This window comes from Capra hircus, chromosome 2, assembly GCF_001704415.2.
Source record: "Capra hircus breed San Clemente chromosome 2, ASM170441v1, whole genome shotgun sequence".
NCBI classification, from domain to species: Eukaryota; Metazoa; Chordata; class Mammalia; order Artiodactyla; family Bovidae; genus Capra; species Capra hircus.
Window position 1 is genome coordinate 39,462,016 of NC_030809.1, and position 27,976 is coordinate 39,489,991.

The 27,976-nt window shown below is 41.6% G+C and overlaps 1 protein-coding gene across 1 annotated transcript; it reads left to right on the top strand.

The window, feature by feature from the left end:
* Positions 1,967-27,764, top strand: C2H2orf80 (chromosome 2 C2orf80 homolog). Its single transcript, XM_005676445.2, has 8 exons — positions 1,967-2,084; positions 7,479-7,560; positions 9,394-9,476; positions 11,060-11,147; positions 11,535-11,606; positions 22,732-22,819; positions 23,106-23,227; positions 27,295-27,764. The coding sequence occupies exons 1-8, from the start codon at positions 2,044-2,046 to the stop codon at positions 27,301-27,303; spliced, it is 585 nt and encodes a 194-aa protein (XP_005676502.2). The 5' UTR covers positions 1,967-2,043; the 3' UTR covers positions 27,304-27,764.

The window sequence follows — 27,976 nt, forward strand, 5'->3', positions numbered from 1 at the left end:
CATGATAACACAATCTTCCATAAATGCTAGCCTTTATGGAGTTGTGGAATGTTAGGGTGAAAGGTGCTCTGGATGATGTTAACCAGCCTCATCACATTTTAGACAACACCTGAGACTGGGGGGCAGCAGAGCCAAGAGGCTTGGCCGTGGCTACAGCAGTCAGTGGTGGAGCAGACTTCACATTCTGGCATCTGGTCTCTCCAGGCCCAGCACTTTTCCTTGTCTAAGCCACCAGAAAACCTTTCTGGCTTGCAGTGTCCTCTCTCAGTTGACTCTCCTGTAGGGCACAACAGTCCTGTCTTTATCTTTACTTCAATTCCTATGGAATGCTCCAGCTTTATTCCCTTTTCTACATCTCATCTAAGGCTTTAGCAGATGAAGGCACAGCAAGTATGGTCCAAAATAATTTAATTGATTTGGTGAAGAATTTGGGCTTCCCAGGTGGCTCAGACGGTAAAGAATCTGCCTGTAATGCGGAAGATCTGCGTTTGATCCCTGGGATGGGAAGATCCCCTGGAGGAGGGCATGGCAACCCACTCCAGTATTCTTGTCTGGAGAATCCCCATGAACAGAGGAAGAAGCTTGGCAGGCTATAGTCCATGGAGTTGCAAAGAGTCGGACACAACTGAGTGACTAAGCACAGGTGAAGAATTTATTTAAATCAGTGGCATCCAATTATTGTTGGAGAGCTTAACTGAATAAAGCTTAATGTCTATATGCTACCATTTTAGAAGTTTTTAAAGCTTTTTTCCCCCAGCCTTTTAGGAGTAGTGATTTAAAGACACGTGCAAAATTTCAAAAGTAGAGAAGGTAATATAATGAATATCCATAGGCCTATAATTCCAGAGTCAAGAAATGTTAACAATTTGCTTAGATGTGTATTAGCCAGGGTTCTCCAGAGAAACAGAAACAATATAGGGAGAAAATTAGTTTATTGAACTGGCTCACGTGATCGCGGTGGCTTGATCAGTCCAAAAGTCAGAAGGGGTCAGTGGTCAGGATGGAGATGCAATGAAGAGCTGCAGTTCAAGTCTGAAAGTGGTCTTCTGGCAGAATTCCTTCTTGCTCAGAAAGATCAGCCTTTGTTCTTTTAAGGCCTTCGGCTGGTTGGATGAAGCCCACCCACATAATGGAGAGTCATCTGCTTTACTCAAAGTCCACTAATTTAAACACTAATCTCCTTCAGAAACCACCTGTGCAAAAGAAATAAATAAATAAAAATAATGTTTGGCCACAAATATGGGCAGAATGGTCCAGCCAAGCTGACACATAAAATTAACCATCACAATTTGCTTTAAATTTTTTTAATAGAAATAAAACACTGCAGATAAAGTTGATATCCCATTTATATACCTATCTCTGGGCACCCCATTCAATGGTGATAATTTGTAAAAAACTAACTCCTTTTTGTGATGTCAGGCCCCATTTGATCCCATCACCTGGGCTTCAATTTCTGGTTCAAAGTGGGGGTGAGAATTGCAGATATGGCCTCACCTTTGTCATCACCACGTGTTTCTACAAGGACCTGCTGGCCATAGGAAGTTGTACACAGGTTCTATAGAAAATGCCATCACAAGCCATGAACCAGGTGGATTCACAGAGAGTCACTATGTTGAATGCACACAGAACTCAAACATATTCAGATCACAAACTATCTGTGTTTGGATGCTTCTGTCTATACAGTCTCATCCACGATTATATGAGCCATGTCTGTTTTACTTGTGAGTTTATTGCAATAATAAGTAAATGATGAATATTGACAAAAAATTTGGAAGGAATAAGAAGTGACAGATAAACTCAAGGCACGGTGCACTGGCTGGCAGGCAGCTTTCTGACCTGGAAACCTGCTGGATAAGAGGCCTGCTCTCAGATCCCTTCCAGAGCCTAGGACTCCATGACTGGTATTAGGAGTGATAGCATCCTTTATTCAAATTCTCTCTGATTTGCTGCTGTAGCTTCAAGGCTCAGAGACGCTGGGTCTTTCCAAAGGATAAAGGTGCAGTGTAGCTGCAGTTACCTGCTCAGCTGGATAAGCCTTTAATCATGGAAAGAAGGCTCCTAAAGAAGGAAATGAAAAAGCTCCTGTAAGTCTGATGGAAAATAGCTTACATTTATTGCACTGAGCATTTGGTGGGTTGTATGTCATAGATGGTCTGGATATTGGCAGAGGGGTTAAAAGCCTAAGGAAGAATTTGTTCGTGGTATAGGAGACAGCCAGATGATCTGGCCTATGTCTCCTCTCCCAAAGGCCTCACATGTGGTGCAAAGCAGGATGCTAAATCTCTAAAGAGGATGTTTCTGCCAGCAGCATGCACAACTGAGACATCCCTACGCCTCAGCCTAGGATCTGAGCTGAGAGGTCCAGTCTGCGCTGGGCAGGGTATGCCTTTGAAAGGGTTCGACTAGTAAAAGACATGAGTGAGATTCCTGAAAAAATGTACCCAAGGGTGCAGCATTTACATTGCAGCCTCTGCTTCTTCTATTGTGACTCTTATCAGTTAAATAATTTATCTCTAGTTTTTGCCATCCAAACTTCATTTTAAACACATAAAGAAAACATTAAGTTTTCTCATGGAAATTTTTTCTCCTGTGGTAGCTTTTTGTTGACTTGACACTTTGTTAAGAGGCTGGTGAAAATCAAAGACCATATAAAAAGGGGAAAAAAAGGTTATAATGGTTCTATTTCATGATTATAGGCATAACAATAATACACTTATTAAAAACCTCATTATAGTCCCCATTAAATATCTTTTCTCTGCCTATTAAGATCATTATATTTTAACAAGTGCTTAAGAAATGCCGCAATATGAATTCATACATTTTACATATATGTGTTTGGAGGTCAATGTAATAAAGAAGAAACCATAATTAGGAACGCCAATTCATCTACATATCTCATCCAAAGAACTGGAATTTCAGAACTAATATAAATATAAACTTATAAATATACATATACATATATATATGTGTGTGTCTGTATGCTACCAGAGATCAGTGGAGAAATTACTCCAGAAAGAACGAAGGGGTGGAGCCAAAGCAAAAACAACACCCAGTTCTGGATGGGACTGGTGATAGAAGCAAGGTCCGATGCTGTAAAGAGCAATATTGCATAGGAACCTGGAATGTTAGGTCCATGAATCAAGGCAAATTGGAAGTGGTCAAACAGGAGATGGCAAGAGTGAACATTGACATTCTAGGAATCAGCGAACTAAAATGGACTGGAATGGGTGGATTTAACTCAGATGACCATTACATCTACTACTGTGGGCAGGAATCCCTTAGAAAAAATGGAGTAGCCATCATGGTCAACAAAAGCGTCCGAAATGCACTACTTGGATGCAATCTCAAAAACGACAGAATGATCTCTGTTCGTTTCCAAGGCAAACCATTCAATATCACGGTAATCCAAGCCTATGCCCCAACCAGCAACGCTGAAGAAGTTGAGGTTGAATGGTTCTATGAAGACCTACAAGAGCTTTTAGAACTAAAACCCCAAAAAGATATCTTTTTCATTATAGGGGACTGGAATGCAAATGGAGGAAGTCAAGAAACACCTGGAGTAACAGGCAAATTTGGCCTTGGAGTACAGAATGAAGCAGGGCAAAGGCTAATAGAGTTTTGCCAAGAGAACGCACTGGTCATAGCAAACACTCTCTTCCAACAACACAAGAGAAGACTCTACACATGGACATCACCAGATGGTCAACACCAAAATCAGATTGATTATATTCTTTGCAGCCAAAGAACAAAAACAAGACCAGGAGCTGACTGTGGCTCAGATCATGAACTCCTTACTGCCAAATTCAGACTTAAATTAAGAAAGTAGGGAAAACCACTAGACCATTCAGGTATGACCTAAATCAAATCCCTTGTGATTAAACACTGGAAGTGAGAAATAGATTTAAGGGACTAGATGTGATAGACAGAGTACCTGATGAACTATGAACTGAGGTTCGTGACATTGTACAGGAGACAGGGGTCAAGAACATCCCCATGGAAAAGAAATACAAAAAAGGAAAATGGCTGTCTGGGGAGGCCTTACAAATGGCTGTGAAAAGAAGAGAAGTGAAAAGTAAAGGAGAAAAGGAAAGATATAAGCATCTGAATGCAGAGTTCCAAAGAATAGCAAAGAGAGATTAAAAAAAGCCTTCCTCAGTGATCAATGCAAAGAAATAGAGGAAAACAACAGAATGGGAAAGACTAGAGATCTCTTCAAATGACTGAGGGACTTCACTTTCACTTTTCACTTTCATGCATTGGAGAAGTAAATGGCAACTCACTCCAATGTTCTTGCCTGGAGAATCCCAGGGACAGGGGAGTCTGGTGGCTTGCCATCTATGGTGTCACACAGAGTTGGACACGACTGAAGTGACTTAGCAGCAGCAGCAGCAGCAGCAGAATCTCTTCAAGAAAATTAGAGATACCAAGGGAACACTTCATGCAAAGATGGGCTCAATAAAGGACAGAAATGTTATGGACCTAACAGAAGCAGAAGATATTAAGAAGAGGTGGCAAGAAGACACAAAATGTGTAAAAAAGATCTTCACGACCAAGATAATCACGATGGTATGATCACTCACCTAGAGCCAGGACATCCTGGAATGTGAAGTCAAGTGGGCCTTAGAAAGCATCACTACGAACAAAGTTAGTGGAGGTGATGGAATTCCAGTTGAGCTGTTTCAAATCCTGAAAGATGATGCTGTGAAAGTGCTGCACTCAATATGCCAGCAAATGTGGAAAACTCAGCAGTGGCCACAGGACTAGAAAAGGTCAGTTTTCATTCCAATCCCAAAGAAAGGCAATGCCAAAGAATGCTCAAACTACCTCACAGTTGCACTCATCTCACACGCTAGTAAAGTAATGCTCAAAATTCTCCAAGCCAGGATTCAGCAATACGTGAACCGTGAACTTCCAGATGTTTAAGCTAGTTTTTGGAAAGGCAGAAGAACCAGAGATCAAATTGCCAACATCCGTTGGATCATGGAAAAAGCAAGAGAGTTCCAGAAAAACGTCTGTTTCTGCTTTATTGACAATGCCAAAGCCTTTGACCGTGTGGATCACAATAAACTGGAAAATTCTGAAAGAGATGGGAATACCAGACCACCTGACCTGCCTCTTGAGAAACCTGTATGCAGGTCAGGAAGCAATAGTTAGAAATGGACATGGAACAACAGACAGGTTCCAAATAGGAAAAGGAGTATGTCAAGGCTATATATTGTCACCCTGCTTATTTAACTTCTATGCAGAGTACATTATGAGAAATGCTGGGCTGGAAGAAGCACAAGCTGGAATTAAGATTGCCTGGAGAAATATCAATAAGATATTTCAATAAGATATTTCTCAGATATGCAGATGACACCACCCTTATGGCAGAAAGTGAAGATGAACTAAAAAGCCTCTTGATGAAAGTGAAAGTGGAGAATGAAAAAGTCGGCTTTAAGCTCAACATTCAGAAAATGAAGATCATGGCATCCGGCCCCATCACTTCATGGGAAATAGATGAGGAAACAGTGGAAACAGTGTCAAGACTTTATTTTGGGGGGCTCCAAAATCACTGCAGATGGTGATTGCAGCCATGAAATTAAAAGACCCTTACTCCTTGGAGGAAAAGTTATGACCAACCTAGATAGCATATTCAAAAGCAGAGACATTACTTTGCCAAATAAGGTCCATCTAGTCAAGGCTATGGTTTTTCCAGTGGTCATGTATGGATGTGAGAGTTGGACTGTGAAGAAAGCCGAGTGCCGAAGAATTGATGCTTTTGAACTGTGGTGTTGGAGAAGACTCTTGAGAGTCCCTTGGACTGCAAGGAGATCCAACCAGTCCATTCTAAAGGAGATCAGTCCTGGGTGTTCTTTGGAAGGAATGATGCTAAAGCTGAAACTCCAGTACTTAGGCCACCTGATGTGAAGAGTTGACTCATTGGAAAAGACTCTGATGCTGTGAGGTACTGGGGGCAGGAGGAGAAGCGGATGACAGAGGATGAGATGGCTCTATGGCATCACCTACTCGATGGACATGAGTCTGAGTGAACCCCTGGAGTTGGTGATGGACAGTGAGGCCTGGCGTGCTGCGATTCATGGAGTCACAGAGAGTCAGACACGACTGAGCGACTGAACTGAACTGAACTGATGTATATATATATATGTAGTTTAATTTTATCCAAAGAATCAATTTCAGTTCAGTTCAGTTGCTCAGTCGTGTCCGACTCTCTGCAACCCCATGAGTTGCAGCACGCCAGGACTCCCTGTCCATCACCAACTCCTGGAGTTCACTCAGACTCACGTCCATCGAGTCAGTGATGCCATCCAGCCATCTCCTCTTCTGTCGTCCCCTTGTCCTCCTGCCCCCAATCCCTCCCAGCATCAGAGTCTTTTCCAGTGAGTCAACTCTTCACATCAGGTGGCCAAAGTACTGGAGTTTCAGCTTTAGCATCATTCTTTCCAAAGAAATCCCAGGACTGGTCTCCTTTAGAATGGACTGGTTGGATCTCTTGCAGTCCAAGGGACTCTCAAGAGTCTTCTCCAACACTACAGTTCAAAAGCATCAATTCTTTGGTGCTCAGCCTTCTTCATAGTCCAACTCTCACATCCATACATGACCACTGGAAAAACCATAGCCTGGCTACTTTAAATAAAGTGTCTTGAAATTACAAAGCAAAACTTCAATAATTTTTATCAATCTAGAATAGCTTAACAACACAAAACACTTTAGAATCCAAAAGCAAATTTATCTCCAGCATAGGAACTTGCCCAAAATGTTTGGTAAAGACCTTGACCAACAGAACTCTACTTATGTAACACTGTGAGATTGACCTTGGAGACCCCAGAGTCTTTTTTCCTACATACAGTCTCTCCTCCCAACTTTCCTCGGGTATTACCCCTTTCTATTCACCTCCCAGAGCCCTTATTCTACTCTCCCCTTATTAAAAATCCATTAGGGAAGGACCTGATAAGTATACACGAAAGCGGAATCACTGATATGTTTTTACGTCTAACACTCCTAATGGTATTTGCATTCTAACGGGAGAAAAAAAGCCTGCAAGCTAACTAACACATCTGTATGGCATATCATAGATCTGGAAGTTATCAACTTTGGACATTCTGCCTGAATTTAGCAAGGACAGCAGGGGAATCTTCAAAGGAGGAGTCAAGAGCAGCAGGGGAGTCTTCAAAGAGGGGGTCTCAATCCTTTCGGTTTTGTAACATCTGTTCTGCCTATTGGGGGTTTATCATACTCCCTGCTTTCCTAGAAATTCAGTTCTATGTGAGTTTTATTTATTCATTATGTTTGGACACTTTAAATCTGCAGGGTTGCAGAATGGCTGTTTAAATCAAAATGAATATTGATTCAGCTACCAGAGCCATCGGTGACTTCTCTTGTATTTGGTGGAGGAGGGAGGAATTGGGGAGGAATCTTCGGCAGACCACGCTTCTGTGTCATTCCTGCTAGTTCAATCCTGCTCTCTTGTTTTTAAGGGGAGATTACATTGGCATCAGACTTCGGGAAAATGAATTTGACCCAAAAGGAAGAAGGCAACTCACCTTTCTAGATGATATGGTAAAGACAGGGATGCTGCTGCAAATCACATCTGTGTCGTATGTGTGTTACAGGGAGGAAGGGGATCTAACGTCTGTCATAAATGAGGCTAATCTTGATCCCCTTCCCCCAGAATTTCCTCTTTCTCATCTGTCATCCTAGGATCGTTCATGTGGTCTTTTCAACTCATTAAACTGAAAGCAAGAAGAATGAGAAAGTAAAAAGTCACGAGACTTTCGCTATTTATTTTTATGAGAGAAAAGATTAAAAAAAGCAAAATGAGTACACAATTAAAAGTATGACAGCCATGATGGTGAACACCTTTTGATGAGATTAAACTACTATTGTATAGTTTTCAAATGTAATAATTTTTTACCATTCATGGAGAAAACCAAGTAATTGAATAATCCTAAATTCCTGTGATTATACCTGTTGAAACTCAGATTCATGCTATGTAATCGAAGTTACTTCACATAAATTAAAGAAGCTGTGAAGAGATCTAATTCAAAAGAGATTAGTAAGCCCTCAGCCTTTTTATGCTACCCATTTACTGTTCTTGCACTGATGAGGAAGATAGGACCACGTGTCTCCCCCTAATCTCGCCCATCCCTGTCTGATTCCCCTGGTGCTGAATGAGCAGTTAAGGAAGGCTTCATGTTCTAAACTACTTCTCTATGCATGTATTAAATAGAGAAATTAAACCGATTAGATAAGTGCTGGTCAAACTTTAATGAGGTCTTATTCCAAGACCGTTTTGATTCAGGAGGTGTGGGGTGAGGCTGGAGACGTGCCTTTCTAATGAGCAAACAGGTGATGGCAGCTGCAGCTATCCAGGCATCAGTCTTCCGATTAGGTTTCAACAAGTGATTACTGCCTTTCTTTTTTTTCCTCCCTTCCTTCCCTTCCTCCCTCCTTCCTTCCCTTCCTCCCTCCTTCCTTCCTTTTCTCTCTTTTTCTTCCTTTCTCTTTTCAGTTTGGTTCAGTCCCTGAGAGAAATAATTACATTGTTACATCTTTTAGAGAATGTTAAGATGATGTAGAATCTTGGAATTCATCTACAAACACAAAAACAAAACTGACCTTTCTTCTTCAAGCTGAGAAGGAATGATTTGACAGAGAAATGGTGAATACACTTAGAAATGACCAGGAAAAGGTGGTCAATACGATAAGAATGAACACAGAATTGGTCCTTAGCTTTTTACCGCATAGAAGATAAGTCACTTACCCAAGTCTACCTGCAGTTCCCTGCTTCCACTGGGCCCTCTGCCTAGGAGGTCCTTCCCCTATGGAAATTCTCCTCATCCTTCAAGCCCAGCTCCGCCGAGTCCTCTTTTCTGAGTCTCTAGGGATTCCCTCAACTCATCAGGTGGACACACCTCCTCTGTGACCCTGGGAGCACATTTCTGATGTTACACCAAATTAGAAATTGTTCTCTATGTCCGTCTTCCTCTACCTTCCCCTTTTTCTATTCTATAATTCAAGGAAGTTGAGGCCCAGAGAACAGCAATTGCTCACCCAAGGATATAGTACCACGAGTTGTTAGCAGTAACCTAGATTTGAACCCAGATTCCCTGATTCCCAGTATAGTATCTCATGAATCTATCTATCATTTCTGGCACCTCCACCCACCCATCCAACACACACACACATTGGTCTAGTGGGGAGTTAAATGTAATGCTGGAGGAACACTAGTCATTTCTATCTGAGCATCAGGCTACGGGACACCGCTGGCGATCCTCACTGTTGTGGACATGACAAAAGAGAACAGGCTTAGCCGTGCCATTGACATTGCCAGGGTGAGCACCAGGCAATGTCTCAGCCTGTTCCTTTGTTCTCTGTGCTCCCTGCTTCCAGGCACACTATGACTTGGCCATCAATGTTGCTTTGCAATGGCTGGATCACTCAGAAGACTTAACTTGGCTGGAGTGGGAGAAAGTGTAAGTTGAATAGTCCTTGTTCCTGTTTTGTTTTGTTAAACAATGAGTAACGATAGAGGAAGTTTATCACAAGGCACTCTGATTTGAAAATACTATGGAGTATTTGTCTCCAGCTAGAAACCTGAAAAAAATCTCACAGTCATCAGTTTGAGGAAGTCTTATCCATGCTTACATATTTTGCATCCCTGTGAACTGGTTTCTGTCAGATACAGATCTTTCTTGCATAAGATGTTTTGTCTTAGAAATATAACTGTGCTTTATTGTGTACATGCCTTGATTTTTTTAAAAAATGATCAGTATTTTGGGTAAAGCTGCAATCTTTTCCCAAGGACCATCAAACATAACTTCTTAAGCATTTAACCAGATGTGTACCTGAGCTAAGCAGTTTGAATCACCACTGTTTTAATGCTTGCCAGAATTATTGGCATTTTCTCCCAAATGTGGGGCATTCCAGGTGGCGATAGTGGTAAAGAACCAGCCTGCCAATACAGGAGGCATAAGAGACGAGACGTGGGTTTGATCCCTGGGTCAGGAAGATCCCCTGGAGGTGGAAATGACACCCACTTCATTATTCTTGCTTGAAAAAGCCTGGATAGAGGAGCCTGACAGGATACGGTCCATGGGGTCATAGAGAGTTGGACACGACTGAGCGACTAACCACACCTATATGTGCCAGGCAGACTCATTCAGCTAGAAAGAACATGAAACTGATGACGCCAGGATTGAATCCCTTGTTCAAGGGGCCAGTTTTTTTTTTCTGCTCTGTTGCTTTAGAACACACACCTGGTGCTAAATGGTTGGATCAGTTAGTATTTAGTTGCAATAAGCAGAAAATCCAATTTGAATGGACTCAAGCAGAAAAAAAAAAAAAAGAAAGAAAGAAAAAGAGGAGAGATTTATTGTCTCTGTATCTGGAAAGTCCATGGGTAGAGTGGCATCAGGCACAGCTTAATTCAAAACTCAAACCAGGTCATCAGGATCTACCTCTTGGCTATTTCCTCTGAGTGGACACTATTTCTAGTTTTACCCTGCTTTATCACAACAGTCAGGCCAGGGGAGAATGGATTTTTAAAAAGCACAGAACTGTGTCTCAATGGCACTGTTTGCTCTGACTTATCTGGGGGTGGAGTGAGGGAGAGAACATGCTGGCTGAATTAGTCCACAGTGCGTTTTCCATCCTTGGAATCTAGGGGCATCGTGCCCCTAGAAGCTTATACAGGGGGAAGCTTTATAGGCTTACACAGGGGGAAGGCAGTTACCCCCAAGCAATTGCCACAAGAACAGAAAAGGATATGGGTTGGTAAAACCACAATTGCCCACCATAGTGGCCACTCCTCTGGGGTTTGATACCTGTGGAATCATGGGTAGATGAGGGTAAATTCATCACCACTGTTGGAAGATTCAAAATTCAAAGTGTATACTTTGCTGATGATGGATTAATCATATCAGTTTTGTGAATAAATGCATAGCAAGCAGCCATTGGCTATTATTTATTACTTATGATTATTATCACAATTTTGTCAAAAATTCTTGTTAAAAAGAACAAGAATAAACCCTCCATTCTTATTCATATTCCCTCTTAGGAAAATGTCATTTCGGGGTAGACCCGTATATCCAAACCACAGGGAACGAGAAGCAATGATTTTATCATCTTATGCTGGAATCTTAATGGTAAGGAAAAGAACATTATTTGCATCTATGAAGATTTTGCATCTACAATGTGCATTTTATATTAAAGAATACTTATTTTATTTTTCAGCCAATGTTTCTAAATATGTAAAATTTATTGAAAGTAAATTTTTAATTTTTAAAGGTTAATAAAAAGACTGCCTTCTATATTGTATTGTAAAAAAATATGTATTTAAGGGAAAAAATAGTGCATAAATAATTGATGTTAGGATACTCTGACTTATCCATTTATTTTGAAGTTATTTATCTGGTGCCCATGCTCTCCAGGCATGGTACTGAATGTGCAGGAGCTATAATAGTTTTATTTTACAATAAAAGAAAAGTCATGATATGATAATATATTTTTGTTATTATTTTGTTGTTTAATAGAACAGTATCCCGATTGAGGAAGTCTTTAAAATTTATGGGGCTGGCTCTTCTTCCAGTTCTGGTGTTGCCAAGGTAAGGATGACCTGAGACTATCAGCATAACGGAATTTTAGGGAGAATTTCTTTATTTTATAAATTGATAATATTGTATTTTCAGGCATGAAATAACAGCTTCATATCAAAATATATAAAACCAAATGTAATTATACCTTACTTGAGATGCTTTCACTACATAGAGGACTATACTCATAATAGCAAATGCATTTTATTAATTCATAAATAGAGGCAGTGACTTGAGCACCTTAAAGTCTAGATGCTGTCTCTGTTCTGCATTAACAAAAGTTCTCACTTACACTCTTCATAATATGGGTCTGGTAAATCCAAGTGCTCCTCTTGTATGATGTACCGTAACTTCTAGAACTAGGATGAGATCTGCAATGTTCATTCTCATGAGAAATTGTCTAGTTTTCTGCGGCCACATGTCTCCTTTCCACAAGACTGCTTGGAATTCAGTCCAGTTGAAGTACAAAAGATCAGGGAGTCCAGGTTGAGTTCCGACTGTGTCCCTTCCCCTCTTTGGGTTTCCATATACTAATCTTGAAAAATAGAAAACAAATAGCCCAGAGTATTCTGAATTATCTTTGCTATTAGTTCAGGTTTTGCTATTTATGAATATATAAATATTTACTAAACATTTGAAATATGGGCTTCTCTTTAGAAGTGAACTGCTGATCCCTTTGCCTTTGGATAACCTCTAGAAAAGAGAAGAAGAAGAAAGGGCAGATGGGGTGGGCAGGGCTGGGCAGAGGCATGGAGTGGGAGGAAGTCAGGGAGGGAAGCCAGGAGAACCCACACAGGCCTTCTGCTCCCACTGTCACTCCCGTGTCCCCACCAGGGTTTGGAAGGGAGGCCAGGGCAGGAGCAGGGCTGCAGCCGCAGGAACACTGCCTGCCTTGCTGTCTTACCTGCAGACCGTCCTGCAAACAGTGGGGTCATATAAAGTCAGGAGTCTACGAGGGCCGCCTTAGGACTCTAGCACTTACTCCGAAGTGTCGTAACTGAATCCAGTGGTCCTCTCACCTTAGTCCATATGTAAGCTGGCCTGGTCTTGAGACTCAAATTCCCTGGGTTATGGAGGAAATCAGCACCCCCTCTCTGATCTCTCCGGTTTCAACTCTTCCATTCATTTATTCATTTGTTATAGTGGTAGAGGCAGGGATACAAGGGTGGGTGAGTCTGAAAAGATCACTTTCTCATAGATTTCCTATCTCATATTGGAGCTGGCACGCTTCCTTGGTTGAGGTATAAGCCATCCCAGGACTAATGCTCCTCAGAAACCATGCTCTTCTTGGCTTTTGAAGAAAGACTACTTTTTTTGTTTTCTTAGAGAGTCAAGCAAACCACACTGCTTTAATCCTGTTTGATTTTTTCCCTGCAGATTTCTCCCTTCTAGGATTTCCCCCTTTTAGGCTTTCCCTTGAAACCACCCCCTTCAACACATACATAAATATCTGAGCCCAAGTCGCTCTGTTTCAGACATTGTGTTTTCTCCCCTTCATCTTCTTTGCCTAGCAGAGGACAAAGGCAGGCAGGAGGCAGACCTAGTTGCTTGGTCTCAACTCAAGTGGCCAGAGGACAAATATGGAAAATCACATCCGGGAAGGAATGGCACCGTGAAGCCCTCCAGTCTTAGCAGGGTTATCTATCAAGCAGGTTTGCAAACATGGGTGTTCAAGTAGCTTGGATAAACCAGATTCATTAAAGGGGCCAAAATGGAGGGGAGTAGGGAAGGATAAATTAGGAGTTTGGGATTAAAATATACACATTAATATATATAAAATAGACTACTAACAAGGACTTACTATATAGCACAGGGAACTATATTCAATATCTTGTAGTAATCTGTAACAGAAAAGAACCTAAAAAGAATATAAATATGTGTGTGTGTGTGTGTGTATATATATATAGGGAAGCCAAAGTGGTACCCTCTGCATATCGGAGGTTGTTGATTTCTCCCAGCAATCTTGATTCCAGCTTGTGGTTCATCCAGCCTGGCATTTTGCATGATGTACTCTGCAAACATGTTGGGCTGGATAAATTACAAGCTGGAATCAAGATAGGTGGGAGAAACATCAACAACCTCAGATATGTGGATTATACCACTCTAATGGCAGAAAGTGAAGAGGAACTAAAGAACCTCTTGATGAGGGTGAAGGAAGAGAGTGAAAAAGCCAGTTTAAAACTAAATATTAAAAAAACTAAGATCATGGCATCCGGCCCCATTACTGCACGGCAAAAAGAAGGGGAAAAGGTGGAACCAGTGACAGATTTCCTCTTCTTGGGCTCTAAAGTCACTGGGGATGGTGACTGCAGCCATGAAATCAGGAGACAATTGCTTCTTGGCAGGAAAGCTATGACAAACCTAGACAGTGTGCTGAAAGGCAGAGACATCACTCTGTTGACAGAAGTCTGTAAAGTCAAAGCTATGGTCTTACCAGGGGTCACGTATGGTTGTGAGAGCTGGATGGTAAAGAAGGCAGAGCACCAAAGAACTGATTCCTTAGAATTGTGGTGCTAGAGAAGACTCCCGAGAGTCCCTTGGACAGCAAGGAGATCAAACCAGTCAATCCTAAAGGAAATCAACCCTGAATTCTCACTGGAAGGACTGATAATAAAGCTGAAGCTCCAGTATTTTAGTTATCTGATGCAAACAGCTGACTCATTGGAAAAGACCCGATGCTGGGAAAGATTGAGAGTAGAAGAGGGCATCAGAGGATGAAATGGCTGGATGGCATCACCAGTGCAATGGACATGAACTTGGGCAAAATCCGGGAGACGGTGAGGGACAGGGAAGCCTTGAGTGCTGCAGTCTATGGGGTTGCAAAGAGTCAGACACGACTGGGTGACTGAATAAAAACAACAATAACTCTGCATATACGTTAAATAAGCAGGGTGACAATATACAGCCTTGACGTACCCCTTTCCCAATTTTGAACCAGTCAGTTGTTCCATGTCCAGTTCTGTTTGTCCACTAAAAAGATGTACAATATAACAATTGTGAGTTAAGTTTTATTGGGGGCAAATGAGGATTGCAGCCCAGGAGACAGCGCCTCAGATAGCTCTGAGAGACGGCTCCAAAGAGGTAGTAGGGGAAGGTCAATATATAAGATTTTGGTGAAGGGGCAGTTCAATGCAATCAAATGTTTACTTTACAAAAGGTTTCTGCTAGTCAAGAGGAGCTGATGTCTCCATGAAAATATTTAGTGCTTTTCTAGATATAAAGAGATGTCAGGATTGGGATCATGAAATCAGTTCCTGAAAATATCTATCTAAAGATCTGTACCACCAGTTTCTCTGAAGCACAGAGTGCTTCACTCTCCACCGTTGAACTCCCTTCACGGTGTGTCAAAGTTCAACAGCTGCAGCAACACAAGGTTCAGTCTCTGCCGAGGCAGATTCTGGCAGATGCCCTTGGCAAGTGCCAATTTGTAATTCACAACATAGACTACATAATGACCAGCTCTGAATGAAAATAACTCATATCCTCAGAAAGGGGGTTTTGTCAAACTCAAGTTCAAGTGCCCGATACCAAATGAGGTCAAACAAGCAAAACATCAGTGTTTGGAGCAGAGATAGGTTTATTACAGGGCCAAGCAAGGAGAACAGGGTAGTTTATGCTTAAAGACCCAAACTCCCCATGGGTTTCAGGGAAGAAGTTTTATAGGCAAAGTTGGAGGGTTAGGCTCCAGGGTGTGTAACCCTCCTCTGATTGGTTGGTGGTGAGGTGACTGATGCTATTCTGGTAATTTCAGTCATCACCTTTCTGGCTCCAGTCAGTCTGGGGTCCCTGTGCTTGTGTTCAGCCTACAATTACTATCTTACACCTGAGTGGTCGTCTTAATTTCTGCAGAAGAACTCAGAGATTTGTATCAGATTGTTATGCAGGTCCCCTGAGGAGGAACCAGGCCCAGTCCTCATTGCAGCCCTACTGTTTCTTTCTGCCTAAGTCACTCCCCTAATTAGTAACTGTTTGAATCTGCTCTTTGAAACTTGAGGAACGTCTAGGAGGCTGATTTTTTTTTTTTCTACAAACAAGAAATGAGGAACATGGAAAGGGTTTGGTGCCTGGTCTCAGGCTCTACAGGATCCTGCTTGGTGTCAGTCCCCCCACCTCCCCGCCGTCTTTTTTTTTTATACTCCTCAACCTTGAGTGGAACAGGCATTGGACAAGCTGGGGAATAATTGGTTAATCATAAACTCAGCAGAGGAACTTAGTTTTAGGGGTACTGAATTTCAAGGGCTTTCCTTCAATGACCTGAGTTTTTTTATTGTTATAGGATATGAGTGTCCTGTACATGAAAGGCTGTTTTTTGTAAGAGTTAAGCATGAGGATTCTAAAGTTAGGTAGCCTGGGATCGAATCCCAGCTCTACTAGTTCAAACAGAATAATCCTGGGCAAGTTCTCTAAACTCTATCAGCCTCGATTTCATTTGTAGAAGCAGGAGCCAGAAGCTGGGATTGTTATGGGAAATGAGGTGAGTTACATCAGTAAAGCCCTTAGTGGTTGGCACCTGGTAACCTCAAAACAATAGCTATGGTTAAGGTTCTGGTACTCATGGGGTTGGGGATGTATCTGATTCCCTCTATATTCCTCTAAATCAGGGTTTCTCAACATTTTTAACCAGATAATTTGTGTGTAGGGGGTGGAGTTGGGGCTGTTTAGTGCATTGTGAGCTGTTTAGCAGAATTCCTGGCTTCCACCTGAAACTGTTTACCTCAGATTGGGACTTGAACTGCTGGGACTCGAGTCCCAGTCCCTGAGTGGGACTCTAACCCACATGGCTGGGACTAGAATCTTGCCAAAACCCAGTTTTGGACTCTAACCCATATGACTGGAAATTGAACCCAGTCAAAACCCACAGTACCTGGTTTCAGGACCTAATGAAGCTCAGGTTTTTGATGTCTCATCTCAGAAAGAATCCAGTGAGAGACAAAGTGATAGGTAAGAAATAGATTTATTTAGAGAGAAACACACTCCAGAGACAGAATGTGGGCCATCACGGAGAGTAAGTACAGCCACCTTGAAATGTGGTGTGGTTAGTTTTTATGGGTTGGTAATTTCATAAGCTAATGAGTGGTAGGATTACTCCAACTATTTTGGGGAAGGGGTGGAGAATTCCGGGAAATGGGCCACCCCCCACCTTTTAGTCCTTTGATGGTTCCTTGGAACTGCATATAATCATGATGGTGTGATCACACACCTAGAGCCAGACATCCTGAAATGCGAAGTCAAGTGGGCCTTAGGAAGCATCACTACAAACAAAGCTAGTGGAGGTGATGGAATTCCAGTTGAACTATTTCAAATTCTCAAAGATGATGTTGTTAAAGTACTGCACTCAATATCCCAGCAAATTTGGAAAACTCAACAGTGGCCACAGGACTGAAAAAGTCAGTTTTCATTCCAATTCCAAAGAAAGGCAATTCCAAAGAATGTTCAAACTACTGCACAATTGCACTCATTTCGCACGCTAGCAAAGTAATGCTCAAAATTCTCCAAGACAGGCTTCAACAGTACGTGAACCATGAAATTCCAGATGTTCAAGTTGGATTTAGAAAAGGCAGAGGAACCAGAAGTCAAATTGCCAACATCCGTTGGATTACCAAAAAAGCAAGAGAGTTCTAGAAAAACATCTACTTCTGCCTTATTGACTATGCCAAAGCCTCTGACTGTGTGGACTGGAAAATTCTTCAAGAGATGGGAATACCAGACCACCTGACCTGCCTCCTGAGAAATCTGTGCTCAGGTCAAGAAGCAACAGTTAGAACGGGACATGGAACAACAGACTGGTTCCAAATCAGGACAGGAGGATGTCAAGGCTGTATATTGTCACCCTGCTTATTTAACTTATATGCAGAGTATATAATGAGAAATGCTGGACTGGATGAAGCACAAGCTGGAATCAAGATTGCCAGGAGAAATATCAATAACCTCAGATATGCAGATGACACCACCCTTATGGAGGAAAGTGAAGAATGAGCCTCTTGATGAAAGTGAAAGAGAAGAGTGAAAAAGCTGGCTTAAAGCTCAAGATTCAGAAAACTAAGATCATGGTATCTGGCCCATCACTTCATGGCAAATAGATGGGTAAATAATGCAAATAGTGAGAGACTTTATTTTTTGAACTCCAAAATCACTGCAGATGGTGACTGCAGCCATGAAATTAAAAGGCGCTTGCTCCTTGAAAGAAAAGTCATGACCAACCTAGACAGCACATTAAAAAGCAGAGACATTACTTTGCCAACAAAGGTCTGTCTAGTTAAAGCTTTGGTTTTTTCAGTGGTCATGTGAGACTTGAACAATAAAGAAAGCTGAACGCCGAAGAATTGATGTTTTTGAACTGTGGTGTTGGAGAAGACTCTTGAGAGTCCCTTGGACTGCAAGATCAAACCAGTGAATCATCAAGGAAATCAGTCCTAAATATTCATTGGAAGGACTGATGCTGAAGCTGAAACTCCAATACTTTGGCCACCTGATGCAAAGAACTGACTCATTTGAAAAAACCCTGATGCTGGGAATGATTGAAGGCAGAAGGAAAAGGGGACGACAGAGGATGAGATGGTTGGATGGCATCACCGACTCGATGGACATGAGTTTGAGGAAGCTCCAGGAGTTGGTGATGGACAGGGAGGCCTGGTGGGCTGCAATCCATGAGGTTGCAAAGAGTCAGACATGACTGAGCGACTGAACTGAACTGAACTGGAACTGCATGGCACCCCTGGGTGTGTTATTTAGCTTGCTGATTGAGGATCAAGGTCTAGTGGAAGTTGACTTGTCTGCTATCTTGGACACATTTGATTGTAATCAGTTTATGCTGTGTCCTCAGGCTCTGCCATTCTCTCAAAAGTTGTGCCCTGCCCCCTTCCCTCCTGTTTCATACCCATTAGATGCCAATAGCTGCCCACGCCTGCCCCTTGATGTGACATCTAAAGACGTCTTTCAGTGTTGCTATGTGTCCCCTAAGAGGCAAAAATCACAGCTAGTTAAGGACCACTTCTCTAAACATTCAAAAATCAAAGAGCTCATCAAGCATCCACTGTATTATTAAGATATGTTGTTGTTGTTTATTCATGTGTCTGACTCTGTGACTGCACGGACTGTAGCCTTCCAGGCTCCTCTGTCCATGGGATTTCCCAGGCAAGATGGTTGGAGTGGGTTGCCATTTCCTTTTCTAGGGGATCTTCCTGACCCAGTGATCAAACCTTCATTTCCTACACTGGCAGGTGAATTCTTTACCACTGAGCCACCAGAGAAGCCCCTTATTAAAACATAAACTTTGCCTACTTTAGTTAAATTATCACAAAGGGTATGATATGATTTCAGCTACAGATACAAGCATCTGAGGTTCCTCTACCCCTGTGGACCTCACAAGGTCCTCCCTGCATCAAGGACACCAGCTCAGGCCTTTCCCTTGCACCTGCACATCAGCTTTATGCAGGTACTTTCCTCTACATCTTAAACAAGGAGTTAGCAGGCCCTCTTAATGAAAACATAGTATTTCAAAGATTAAATTGTGAGAGAGACTTTAAAACAGTCCTTAAGAGTTTAACATAATTTTTTAAAATTGGATTTGTATAGAACAATCTTTTGGACTCTGTGGGAGAGGGCGAGGGCGGGGTGATATGGGAGAATGGCATTGAAACATGTATATTATCATATGTGAAACGAATCGCCAGTTCAGGTTCGATGCATGATACAGGGTGCTCGGGGCTGGTGCACTGGGATGACGCAGAGGGATGGTATGGAGAGGAAGGTGGGAGGGGGGTTCAGGATGGGGAACACATGTACACCCATGGCGGATTCATGTCAATGTATGGCAAAACCAATACAATATTGTAAAGTAATAGCCTCCAATTAAAATAAATACATTTCTATTAAACAAACAAACAAAAACTGGATTTAACCACAAGGTAGGGTAGGTAAAAAAAATAGTTGATAAAGGTTCTTCTTTAATGGATGAATATGTATGATTAAACTTTGATTCAATGTCTGCTAAGCAACAGCTAAAATCCTTCCCAAGCAAAAGCTTAAAGCCCTGTTGAATACTAATCAGATTATGTAGAGTTTTTGGCCACTAGAATTGGCCACTTGGGGCTTCCCAGATGGTGCTAGTGGTAACGAACCCTCCTGCCAACGCAGGAGACGTAAGAAACACAGGTTCAAACCCTGGGCTGGGAAGATCCTCTGGAGAAGGGCATGGCAACTCACTCCAGTATTCTTGCCTGGAGAATCCCACGGAGAGAGGAGCTTGGCTGGCTGCAGTCCATGGGGTCACATAGTGTGGGACAAGGCTGAAGTGATTTAGCATGCACCACATGGGTACTGTGCGGGCTTGATAGCTTTTTTTCAGGACTATCTGCTGCCACCTGGTGACAGAAAGCCATCAAGGACCCAGAATTGTTCAACTCTATTAATGCAATACAAACTTCTAGTTCTACTCCTGAGAGGGATTTTTTTTGCTAACAGGGAGCCGTTTTTCTGCTGAGAAACTTGGACCCATAGGAAAAAAAAAATTAAGAACTTCACATGTAATGATTCTTTGCAGTTGACAGTGAAGGTGGTGAAGGTGTTAGTCACTCAGTTGTGTCTGCTCTTTGCGACCCCATGGACTGTAGCCCACCAGGCTCCTCCATCCATGGTATTCTCCATGGATGAAGAATAGTGGAGTGATTTGCAGTTAGCTTCAGATAAATGTAAGAGATTCTACCCATTTTCAAACTGAAGGAAAAGGAGCATAAACCTTCCTTTGACAAATAAAGCAAGCAATAAAAATATTCTGCAGTTCCATTTGACAGAAAAAGAGGGGAAAAGGAAAAGGAGATAAAGACAGTGAAACATTGGACAGAAAGAGGAAAAAGACAGACAGGTAACTAGAGAACATCAGAATCTCTTCTTTCCTCCTCTCTTCATGAAGCCACAGCCCAGTGTCTGAGCACCCATCACTCCTCTCCACTCAAACTTGCATCCAAAATTCAAAGCAAGCTCTTCAGAGACCAACAGACTGGTGTCCAGTCCCAACTCTGTTACTCCCTAGCTGAGTAGTACACTGAAGGTATCAATCAGTAACTTTGAAGGGAAAAAAAAAAAAGAGCATATGGCTAACTCTAGGTTTAGGACTTCAGTGTCATCCTACTTGTAAAATAATTTTTCTTATAAACCACAGAGGGAGCTACATTAACTGCTTGCATAAGTCATCAGTTATCAGGAGTCATAGCATATGTGAACTGGAAGTGACCTTTAAAATACTCGGGCTCTTTCTTCCCCAGTGGACAGGGAAACTAAAGCATGAAAGGCCTGTCTTTTTATTTTTTGGCTGCATCACTGGGCTTGTGGGATCTTAGTTCTCTGGAATGTAGGCCACAGCATGAAAGTGCCAAGTCTAACCACTGGACAGCAAGGAATTCGAAATGCATCAAGACGATGTGTAAGCCAGTTTTCTTCCTTACACGAGGCATGTATAATCCTGCAGGGCTGTTATCACACCTACCTTTGCTCCACACAGATACAAAGCCTCCTTTTAATTACTTTCTTTGTTCTTGGTCGTCTTTCAGAACAGATTACATGCTTCTTGAGGTTCCACGTGTGTCACACATGGTTTGGTTGATCAGTCGTGTCTGACTCTTCATGACCCCATGAACTGCAGCCTGCCAGACTCCTCTGTCCCTGGGACTATCCAGGCAAGAATACTGGAGTGGGTTGCTTTTTCCTTCTCCAGGGGATCTTCTTGAACCAGGGATAGAACCCAGGTGTCCCACATTGCAGGCAGCTTCTTTATCATCTGAGCCAACTCAGCTGGTAAAGAATCTGTCTGTAATACAGGAGACCCCAGTTTGATTTGATCTTCCCCAGTGGGGAAGAGCCCCTGGAGAAGAGATAGGCTACCCACTCCCGTATTCATAGACTTCCCTGGTGGCTAAGAATCTGCCTGCAGTGAGGGAGACCTGGGTTCGATCCCTGGGTGGGGAAGATCCCCTGGAGGACAACAGGGCAACCCACTCCAGTATTCTTGGTTCTTGAGGTTAGAAGCCATCGTTCATGCTTATATTTAATTCTTTACAAGGCTGGATATGACACAAACTCTCAATAAATACATTTACCATTTCAATAAAAGCCTGAGGTCAGGAACTTTCCTGGTAGTCTTCTCCTTCCAATGCAGGGGGTTCGGGTTCTAACCTTGCTTGGGGGGCTAAGATCTCACAAGCCTCGTGTCCAAGAAACCAAAACATAAAACAGAAACAATATTGTAAAAAATTCAATAAGGACTTCAAAAATGGTCCACATTAAAAAAAAAAAAAAAAGACTGAGATAAAATCTAGAAGTGCCCAGCTGAGGAGACTATAAACCATTCCGTCTATAAAGAGAACATTTATTGTATAATCCATGTTTTCTGTCCTTTCTGTCTGAAGTGATGGTTGCCCAATGACTTGTTAGCACAACCTCTTGTTTAGTTGATTCAATTTGTCATAATGTATGATGAACCTGGTTATCTAATAGTTTATTGTTCTTTTCTCCTCACTCAGCCCTGGAAAGGCAGGAACCTTGTTTGTCTCACCAACCACGGCTTCCTAAAACAGGGCCTGCCTACCCGTAGTGCTCACCAGAAACTTATTGTGTGAGTGAAAGACTGAAGAGACGGTCCTAACCTTGAGTTTCCAATGCGGTGCAACAGACAGTGGGTTATTAACTGTCACCACTGGGGGTGTTCTATGTGTTAATGTGCTTTGCATTCACAGACAAATGAGTCCATAATTTGGCCTTAGGATGGGTTGGGAGGGTGTCAGCAAGGAAGCAGGAAGTTGGGGAGACAACTGGACCATTTTCTCAGAAAAGGTGATATTTGAGCCACATCTTAAAGGAAAAGTAAGTGCCTTGAGGCAGAAGAGGAAGAAAAGGCTATTCCAGGCAAAGGGGGCCACCTGAAGAGCACAGTTTAGTGAAAAGCCATTCTAGGCAAAGAATGGCCACCAGAGGCAGCACGGGAAGGCGCATGACCCACAAAAGGTGGTCCTCAACTGCTGGTCATGTGCCAGGAAGATGGGTTAGGGAGACAGGCCAAGTCTTGAGACAAGTGCTATAACCAGCAGCTGCTTACAGCACGAAGTGGGTGCAGCTTTTAAAAGTAGGTCTGTTTTCCTTTCAGGTTCCCCAAGCTCCACCCTTCCACCTCTCCTTGCACCCTTTTGCCATGTTAACAGCACCCAAAGCCGCAGAATATGCCCGCAAACAGAGTAAGCCTGTTTACTTCTGTCTCTTAGAGAAATTTAAGTAAAACTCAGAGATGCGCGTACAAAGTGAGGTCAAAGTTGTTCTGGTAATAACATCTTTCTGTCTGGGGGAATTTAAAAGAATCAGGAATGTTTATGACTTGATTTCCCACCTGAAATCAGGGAAGTCATTTCTCAGACCTTTTATTGGTGGAAGCAGAGGACTCTAGCAGGGAAGAATCTAAAACTGAGGGTGGACTTATTTTAAAAAATGGCTTAACATAGATATGACTACCACATGTATCCCTAGGTGTCAAGCTAAGAAGGGCAGCAATGAACAAAAATGCCACCAGCAGTTCTACAAGGAAAGCAAATGCCATGGAATGGAAATCATCAAAAAATTTATCTTTGGACACACAGCCAAAGGACAAAGTAGGTCTAAACGTGCAAATTGAACCAAACTGATACCAAGTGTTTGGGGAGTACTTATAGTTAAAAGTCTAGCCTTTGGGTGTTAGATGTTCTGGCTTTGAAACTAAAGCCCATTATTTATCAGCTGTGTGACTTTAGGCAAGTTGCTTAACTTATCTGGGCCTTAAGTTTCCTTCTCTGTAAAATGGGAAGAACAATGGTATTTACCTCTCAAGGTTGCTGAATAATTAACTGATATTATGGGTCTTAAGGAATTAAAACCGAGTTAACTCCCAAATATTGACCATTATTATCTTTTCATCATTTAAGAAATACTAACCACAGTTAACCAACTAGTATTCTGTTGATTCAAGTAAAAGTGTTGAGGAGAGAATCTGTGTTCATATCTGTGTCAAATGTTCCTATTCTTGGTCCCTTTCTTACTAATAAGAATTTTATCTTTGCCTGCTTTGTATCTCTGCTGTTTCTGCCCTGCCTATCTGATTCCTTAGACATTTATGTTGCAGACTTCAGATAATGGTCAGAGATGGACAAGGCTGGAAGGGAAGGAGAAAGCAAGGAGGCTTCTTTGACATTCCAACACTGTGTTCTCAATTAAAATGTACAAACTTTTAAAGTCAGAGAGACCAAGGTGGTCAATATATTAAAAGCAGGGAGAGAATCAGAAAAGTAGTTTAGGCTTGGGAGAAGGGGTGGCTGGGATATTTTAGGATTTTGTTGAATGAGAGACTCTGGGTCAGCTGGAGGTTGTAAGGTAGGAAAGGGAAAGAGGAATTTTGAAAACAGAATCACTAGGTTCTGAATTGAGCTTGCTTCAGGAAATTCAGGGGCTCAGCAGGTAAAGAATTCACCTGCAACCCAAGAGACACTGGAAATGTGGGTTCAATCCCTGAGCTGGGAATGATCCCCCGAAGGAAGAAGTGACAACTCACTCCAGTGTTCTTGCCTGAAAAATCTCATGGATAGAGAAGCCTGGTGGGCTGCAGTCCAAAGGGTTGCCAAGAGTCAGACATGACTGAGTGACTAAGCATTCAAGAAACACAAGTGAAAATTGAAATTCCTTTTTATGTAGCTTGGTTGCTTTACTCTGCATTTTTAAATGTGAATCTCTCAGTAGGCTGAGTCACACAGGGCTCAGGATTTGTTCAGGTTTTCTGAGGCCAACTATTGACTGATTAGAAATATAATCTTATCATAGCAAATCATAGCTTTAAGAACTGCCTGAAATCTTTGGTCATATTGAAAGTGAAAGTGAAGTCGCTCAGTCGTGTCTGATTCTTTGTGACCCCATAGACCGTAGCCTACCAGGCTCTGCCCATGGGATTTTCCAGGCAATAGTACTGGAGTGGATTGCCATTTCCCTCTCCAGGAGATCTTCCCAACCCAGGGCTCGAACCAGGGTCTCCTGCATTGTAGACAGACGCTTTACAGTCTGAGCCACCAGGGAATATTAGGCCTTTAATATGGGTTATTCCTGTAGCAGAACAACCATGTTATCAGGAAATATTTACAAAATATTGAGTTTTCCTTTAAAGACATTTGCTACAATGAGATTTGGGCTTCCCCAGTGGCTCGATGGTAAAGAATCTGCCTGTAATGCAGGTTCAATCCCTGGCTCAGAAAGATCCCCTGGAGGAGGAAGTGGTTTTATTCTTGCCTGGAAAATCCCATGGACAGAGGAACTTGGCAGGCTACAGTCTATCGGTTTGTGAAAGAGTTGGACGTGACTTAGCGACTAAATAACAAATAACAATAATGAGACTTGAAGGTATAGCTTTTCTAGAACCATATCTTTGTTACTGAAGATCTTTTCGAAGTAGGTAATAATTTTAAAAATATGAGTTTGGGAATAGCAAACTTTGTGTGCTTAGTTGCTCAGTTGTGTCCAACTCTTTGCAACCCCATGGACTGTAGACTGCCAGGCTCCTCTGTCCATGGGAATTCTCCAGGCAAGAATACTGGAGTGGGTTGCCATGCCCTCCTCCAGGGGATCTTCCCCACCCAGGGATTGAATCTGGGTCTCTGGCATTTCAGGCGAATTCTTTACTGTCTGAGCCACAAGGTAAGCCCTAGCAAACTTTAGGAAGTAAAACAGAACACAGAAAATAAGAAAACAGTAACAACTCCAGAAATAACACACACAAACACACACACACACACACACACACACACACACTAGTAATCACCACTTTAAGCTTAATCATGAAAAAAACAGATCTCTGAAACAGTGATTCATTGCCTTCTGAGGCTCATTTATGCACCCTATGTCCGGAAAATCTAGCTCTCAAGATTATTCATTGGTATGTTATTTTGAAAATATAATTTCATTCCCTGTATGTTTTCTTTCATAACCATTGAAGATTGTTGGCTTCTTGATGGAAGCAGATCTTTCTTTCACTTATTGTTTCCCACATGGATATCAAGTTCTTTCCAGGCAGTAGATATTTAGTAGTTATTGTTGATTGGTGAATTAGCAGTATGTGAATGGTCCTTAGGTGAGTGTGCTCAAATCACTGTGCCCTGTCCATACTGATTGAGAGGCTCATTTCTGGGGACCAGCTTTTCCCATAGGTTAACTGATGCTTGTAAACCCAGGCATGTCAACAGAATAAGGGTCCATCTTCCAGTAAGGCCAGATCCTGAGATGAATCCCTCCTACACGGCCCCTTCTTGATAACTAAGCAGCAAAACCCACATTTGTGAGGGCTTTTCATGCTTTATTGTTGATATTTGTGTACTTCAGGCATCTTTTCCAACTCTTGGGTAATGTACTTTCCAAATTAATTTTCAATTAAAGTAGTAGTACTTACAGTAAAAGTTCCAAATTACATAGTGAAAAGTAAAAGAATCCTCTCTTTCCCACACCCCTGTCCTACTCCTCAGAAGTAACAACTGTGAATAATTTTCAATTCTAATATTTGCCATACATGCACACATCAATATACATATTAACACATGTACAGCTAACTGATTAGAAACAAGTAAATAAAATAAATAGTTTATTAAGTGCAGGAAAGGACTTCCCTGGGGGTGCAGCGGTTAGGAATCCACCTGCCAGTGCAGGGTACATGGGTTCCATCCCTAGTCCAGGACGAGGCCACACGCTTCTGGGCAGCTAAGCCCATGGACCACAAACACTGAGCCGGTGCTCTAGAGCCCAAGAGCTACAACTCCTGAGCCCATGTGCCTGGAGTCCGTGCTCAAAAATAAGAGAAGCCACTGAAATGAGAAGCCTGATCCCCACGACTACAGGGTAGATGCCTCTCACTGGCACTAGAGAAAACCCTCACACAGTAATGAAGACCCAGCACAGCCAAAATAAATGGATAAATAAATTTTTAAAATGTTTTCAAATGTATTAAAAATGCTTTTTAGTTTATTGTTTGAAGAAATCTTTCATTTATATGTTTAAGCTTCTTAGTCTTTTCTTTTATGCCTTATGGATACTATATCATGTCTTTTAGCTGATGAACATTTTTAAACTGCAAGATATTAATGCCTTATCCAGAATTTTCTATTTATTTCCAGTCACTGAATTTCTTTAGTAAATAGGGGGAAAATAAGAATTATTTTTTTTTAAATCCAGGTATTCTGGAAAACAATTTCCAAAATTTCTTTTGTACTGCTTGGTACTAATAGCTCATTTATTAGTTAAAGTGGGTATGAGCAACACCACATCCTAAGAAAGGTAGAAAAAGAGTGAAAGACAAATAAGAACAAAGAACAAGGGCAAAAAAAAAAAAAAAAAAAGAAAGAAAACATTCACAAATAACCATCCTGTGGTTATTTAAGAGAATAATTTTATTCTTAGGAAATACACTATAAAGTGTATTATTAACCCAATAATTTCCCTGTGTGGGATCATGTATTATATTTAATTGAGAAATATAAGTCAATTTCCAAATGTCTGAGAATTCCAGGGAAATTCTTTTGCACCCACTTAGCTCATCTTTGTCAGTAACTTGGTATCTGATATTTGACCTTAACTCCCTATAACTTGAAAGCTAATGTTTGTGTCCATTTTAAACTGATGTGTTTGATACCATAATCATCTTTTTATTCTGCAGGTCACTTAGAAACCTGGAATTGCACCAGGGGAGTTCATAGTAAAGTCTCTGGAAGAAGGGAACCATCGTCTTAAAACTGCAACTCTTGCCAGCATATTTTTCTTTGCAATGAGCTTTTGATGCAAAGTGCATTGAAGTGTTATTTTGGATGTTGAGCTTTCTTATCTTAGAATCATGTTGTTTGGCCATATTGTGGTTAATAGCAAGTATGTATCTTATGCTACTTAATTGTGACTGGAAGATGGTTGGCTGGAGAATTTTGAAACTATATACCATTTCTGTGTTAGAGTAAGCTGACTTTGCAGCACATTTTACAAATGTTTAGCCCTGAACATTGCAGAATAGTGGAGTAGGGGGCAGTTTTCCAAAGTTTCAATCCAAAATAAAATTAACCTTCATTAACTGCCTTTACTATGCTCTCACATGGAAACATTTAAACTCATTTCAATAAAGCCTTAAAAGAAAAATGAGAACAGGCTTTCTTTCAATAGAACACAAGGACTACTAGAAAAAGAAAACATTCTAGTCTTTCAACACCTTTTCAAAACGCTGATTATAAATTGAGTTTATAAATACATGTAGTAGCAATTTGACCAAATGAACGTGAGTATAAGTTATGCCATCGTAAGGTTTTGTTAACACAGAACAGTTTTCTTTAACATGTGCCAAAACTGGCATGTGG

What these genes read in the sequence shown, in the direction of transcription:
- C2H2orf80 (XM_005676445.2), top strand. Translation starts at nt 2,044, where the DNA reads ATGGAAAGAAGGCTCCTAAAGAAGGAAATGAAAAAGCTCCT. An exon ending in TCACCTTTCTAGATGATATG is followed by an intron (nt 7,561 to 9,393) that starts GTAAAGACAGGG and finishes CCCTGCTTCCAG; the next exon opens with GCACACTATGACTTGGCCAT. An exon ending in TGGCTGGAGTGGGAGAAAGT is followed by an intron (nt 9,477 to 11,059) that starts GTAAGTTGAATA and finishes ATTCCCTCTTAG; the next exon opens with GAAAATGTCATTTCGGGGTA.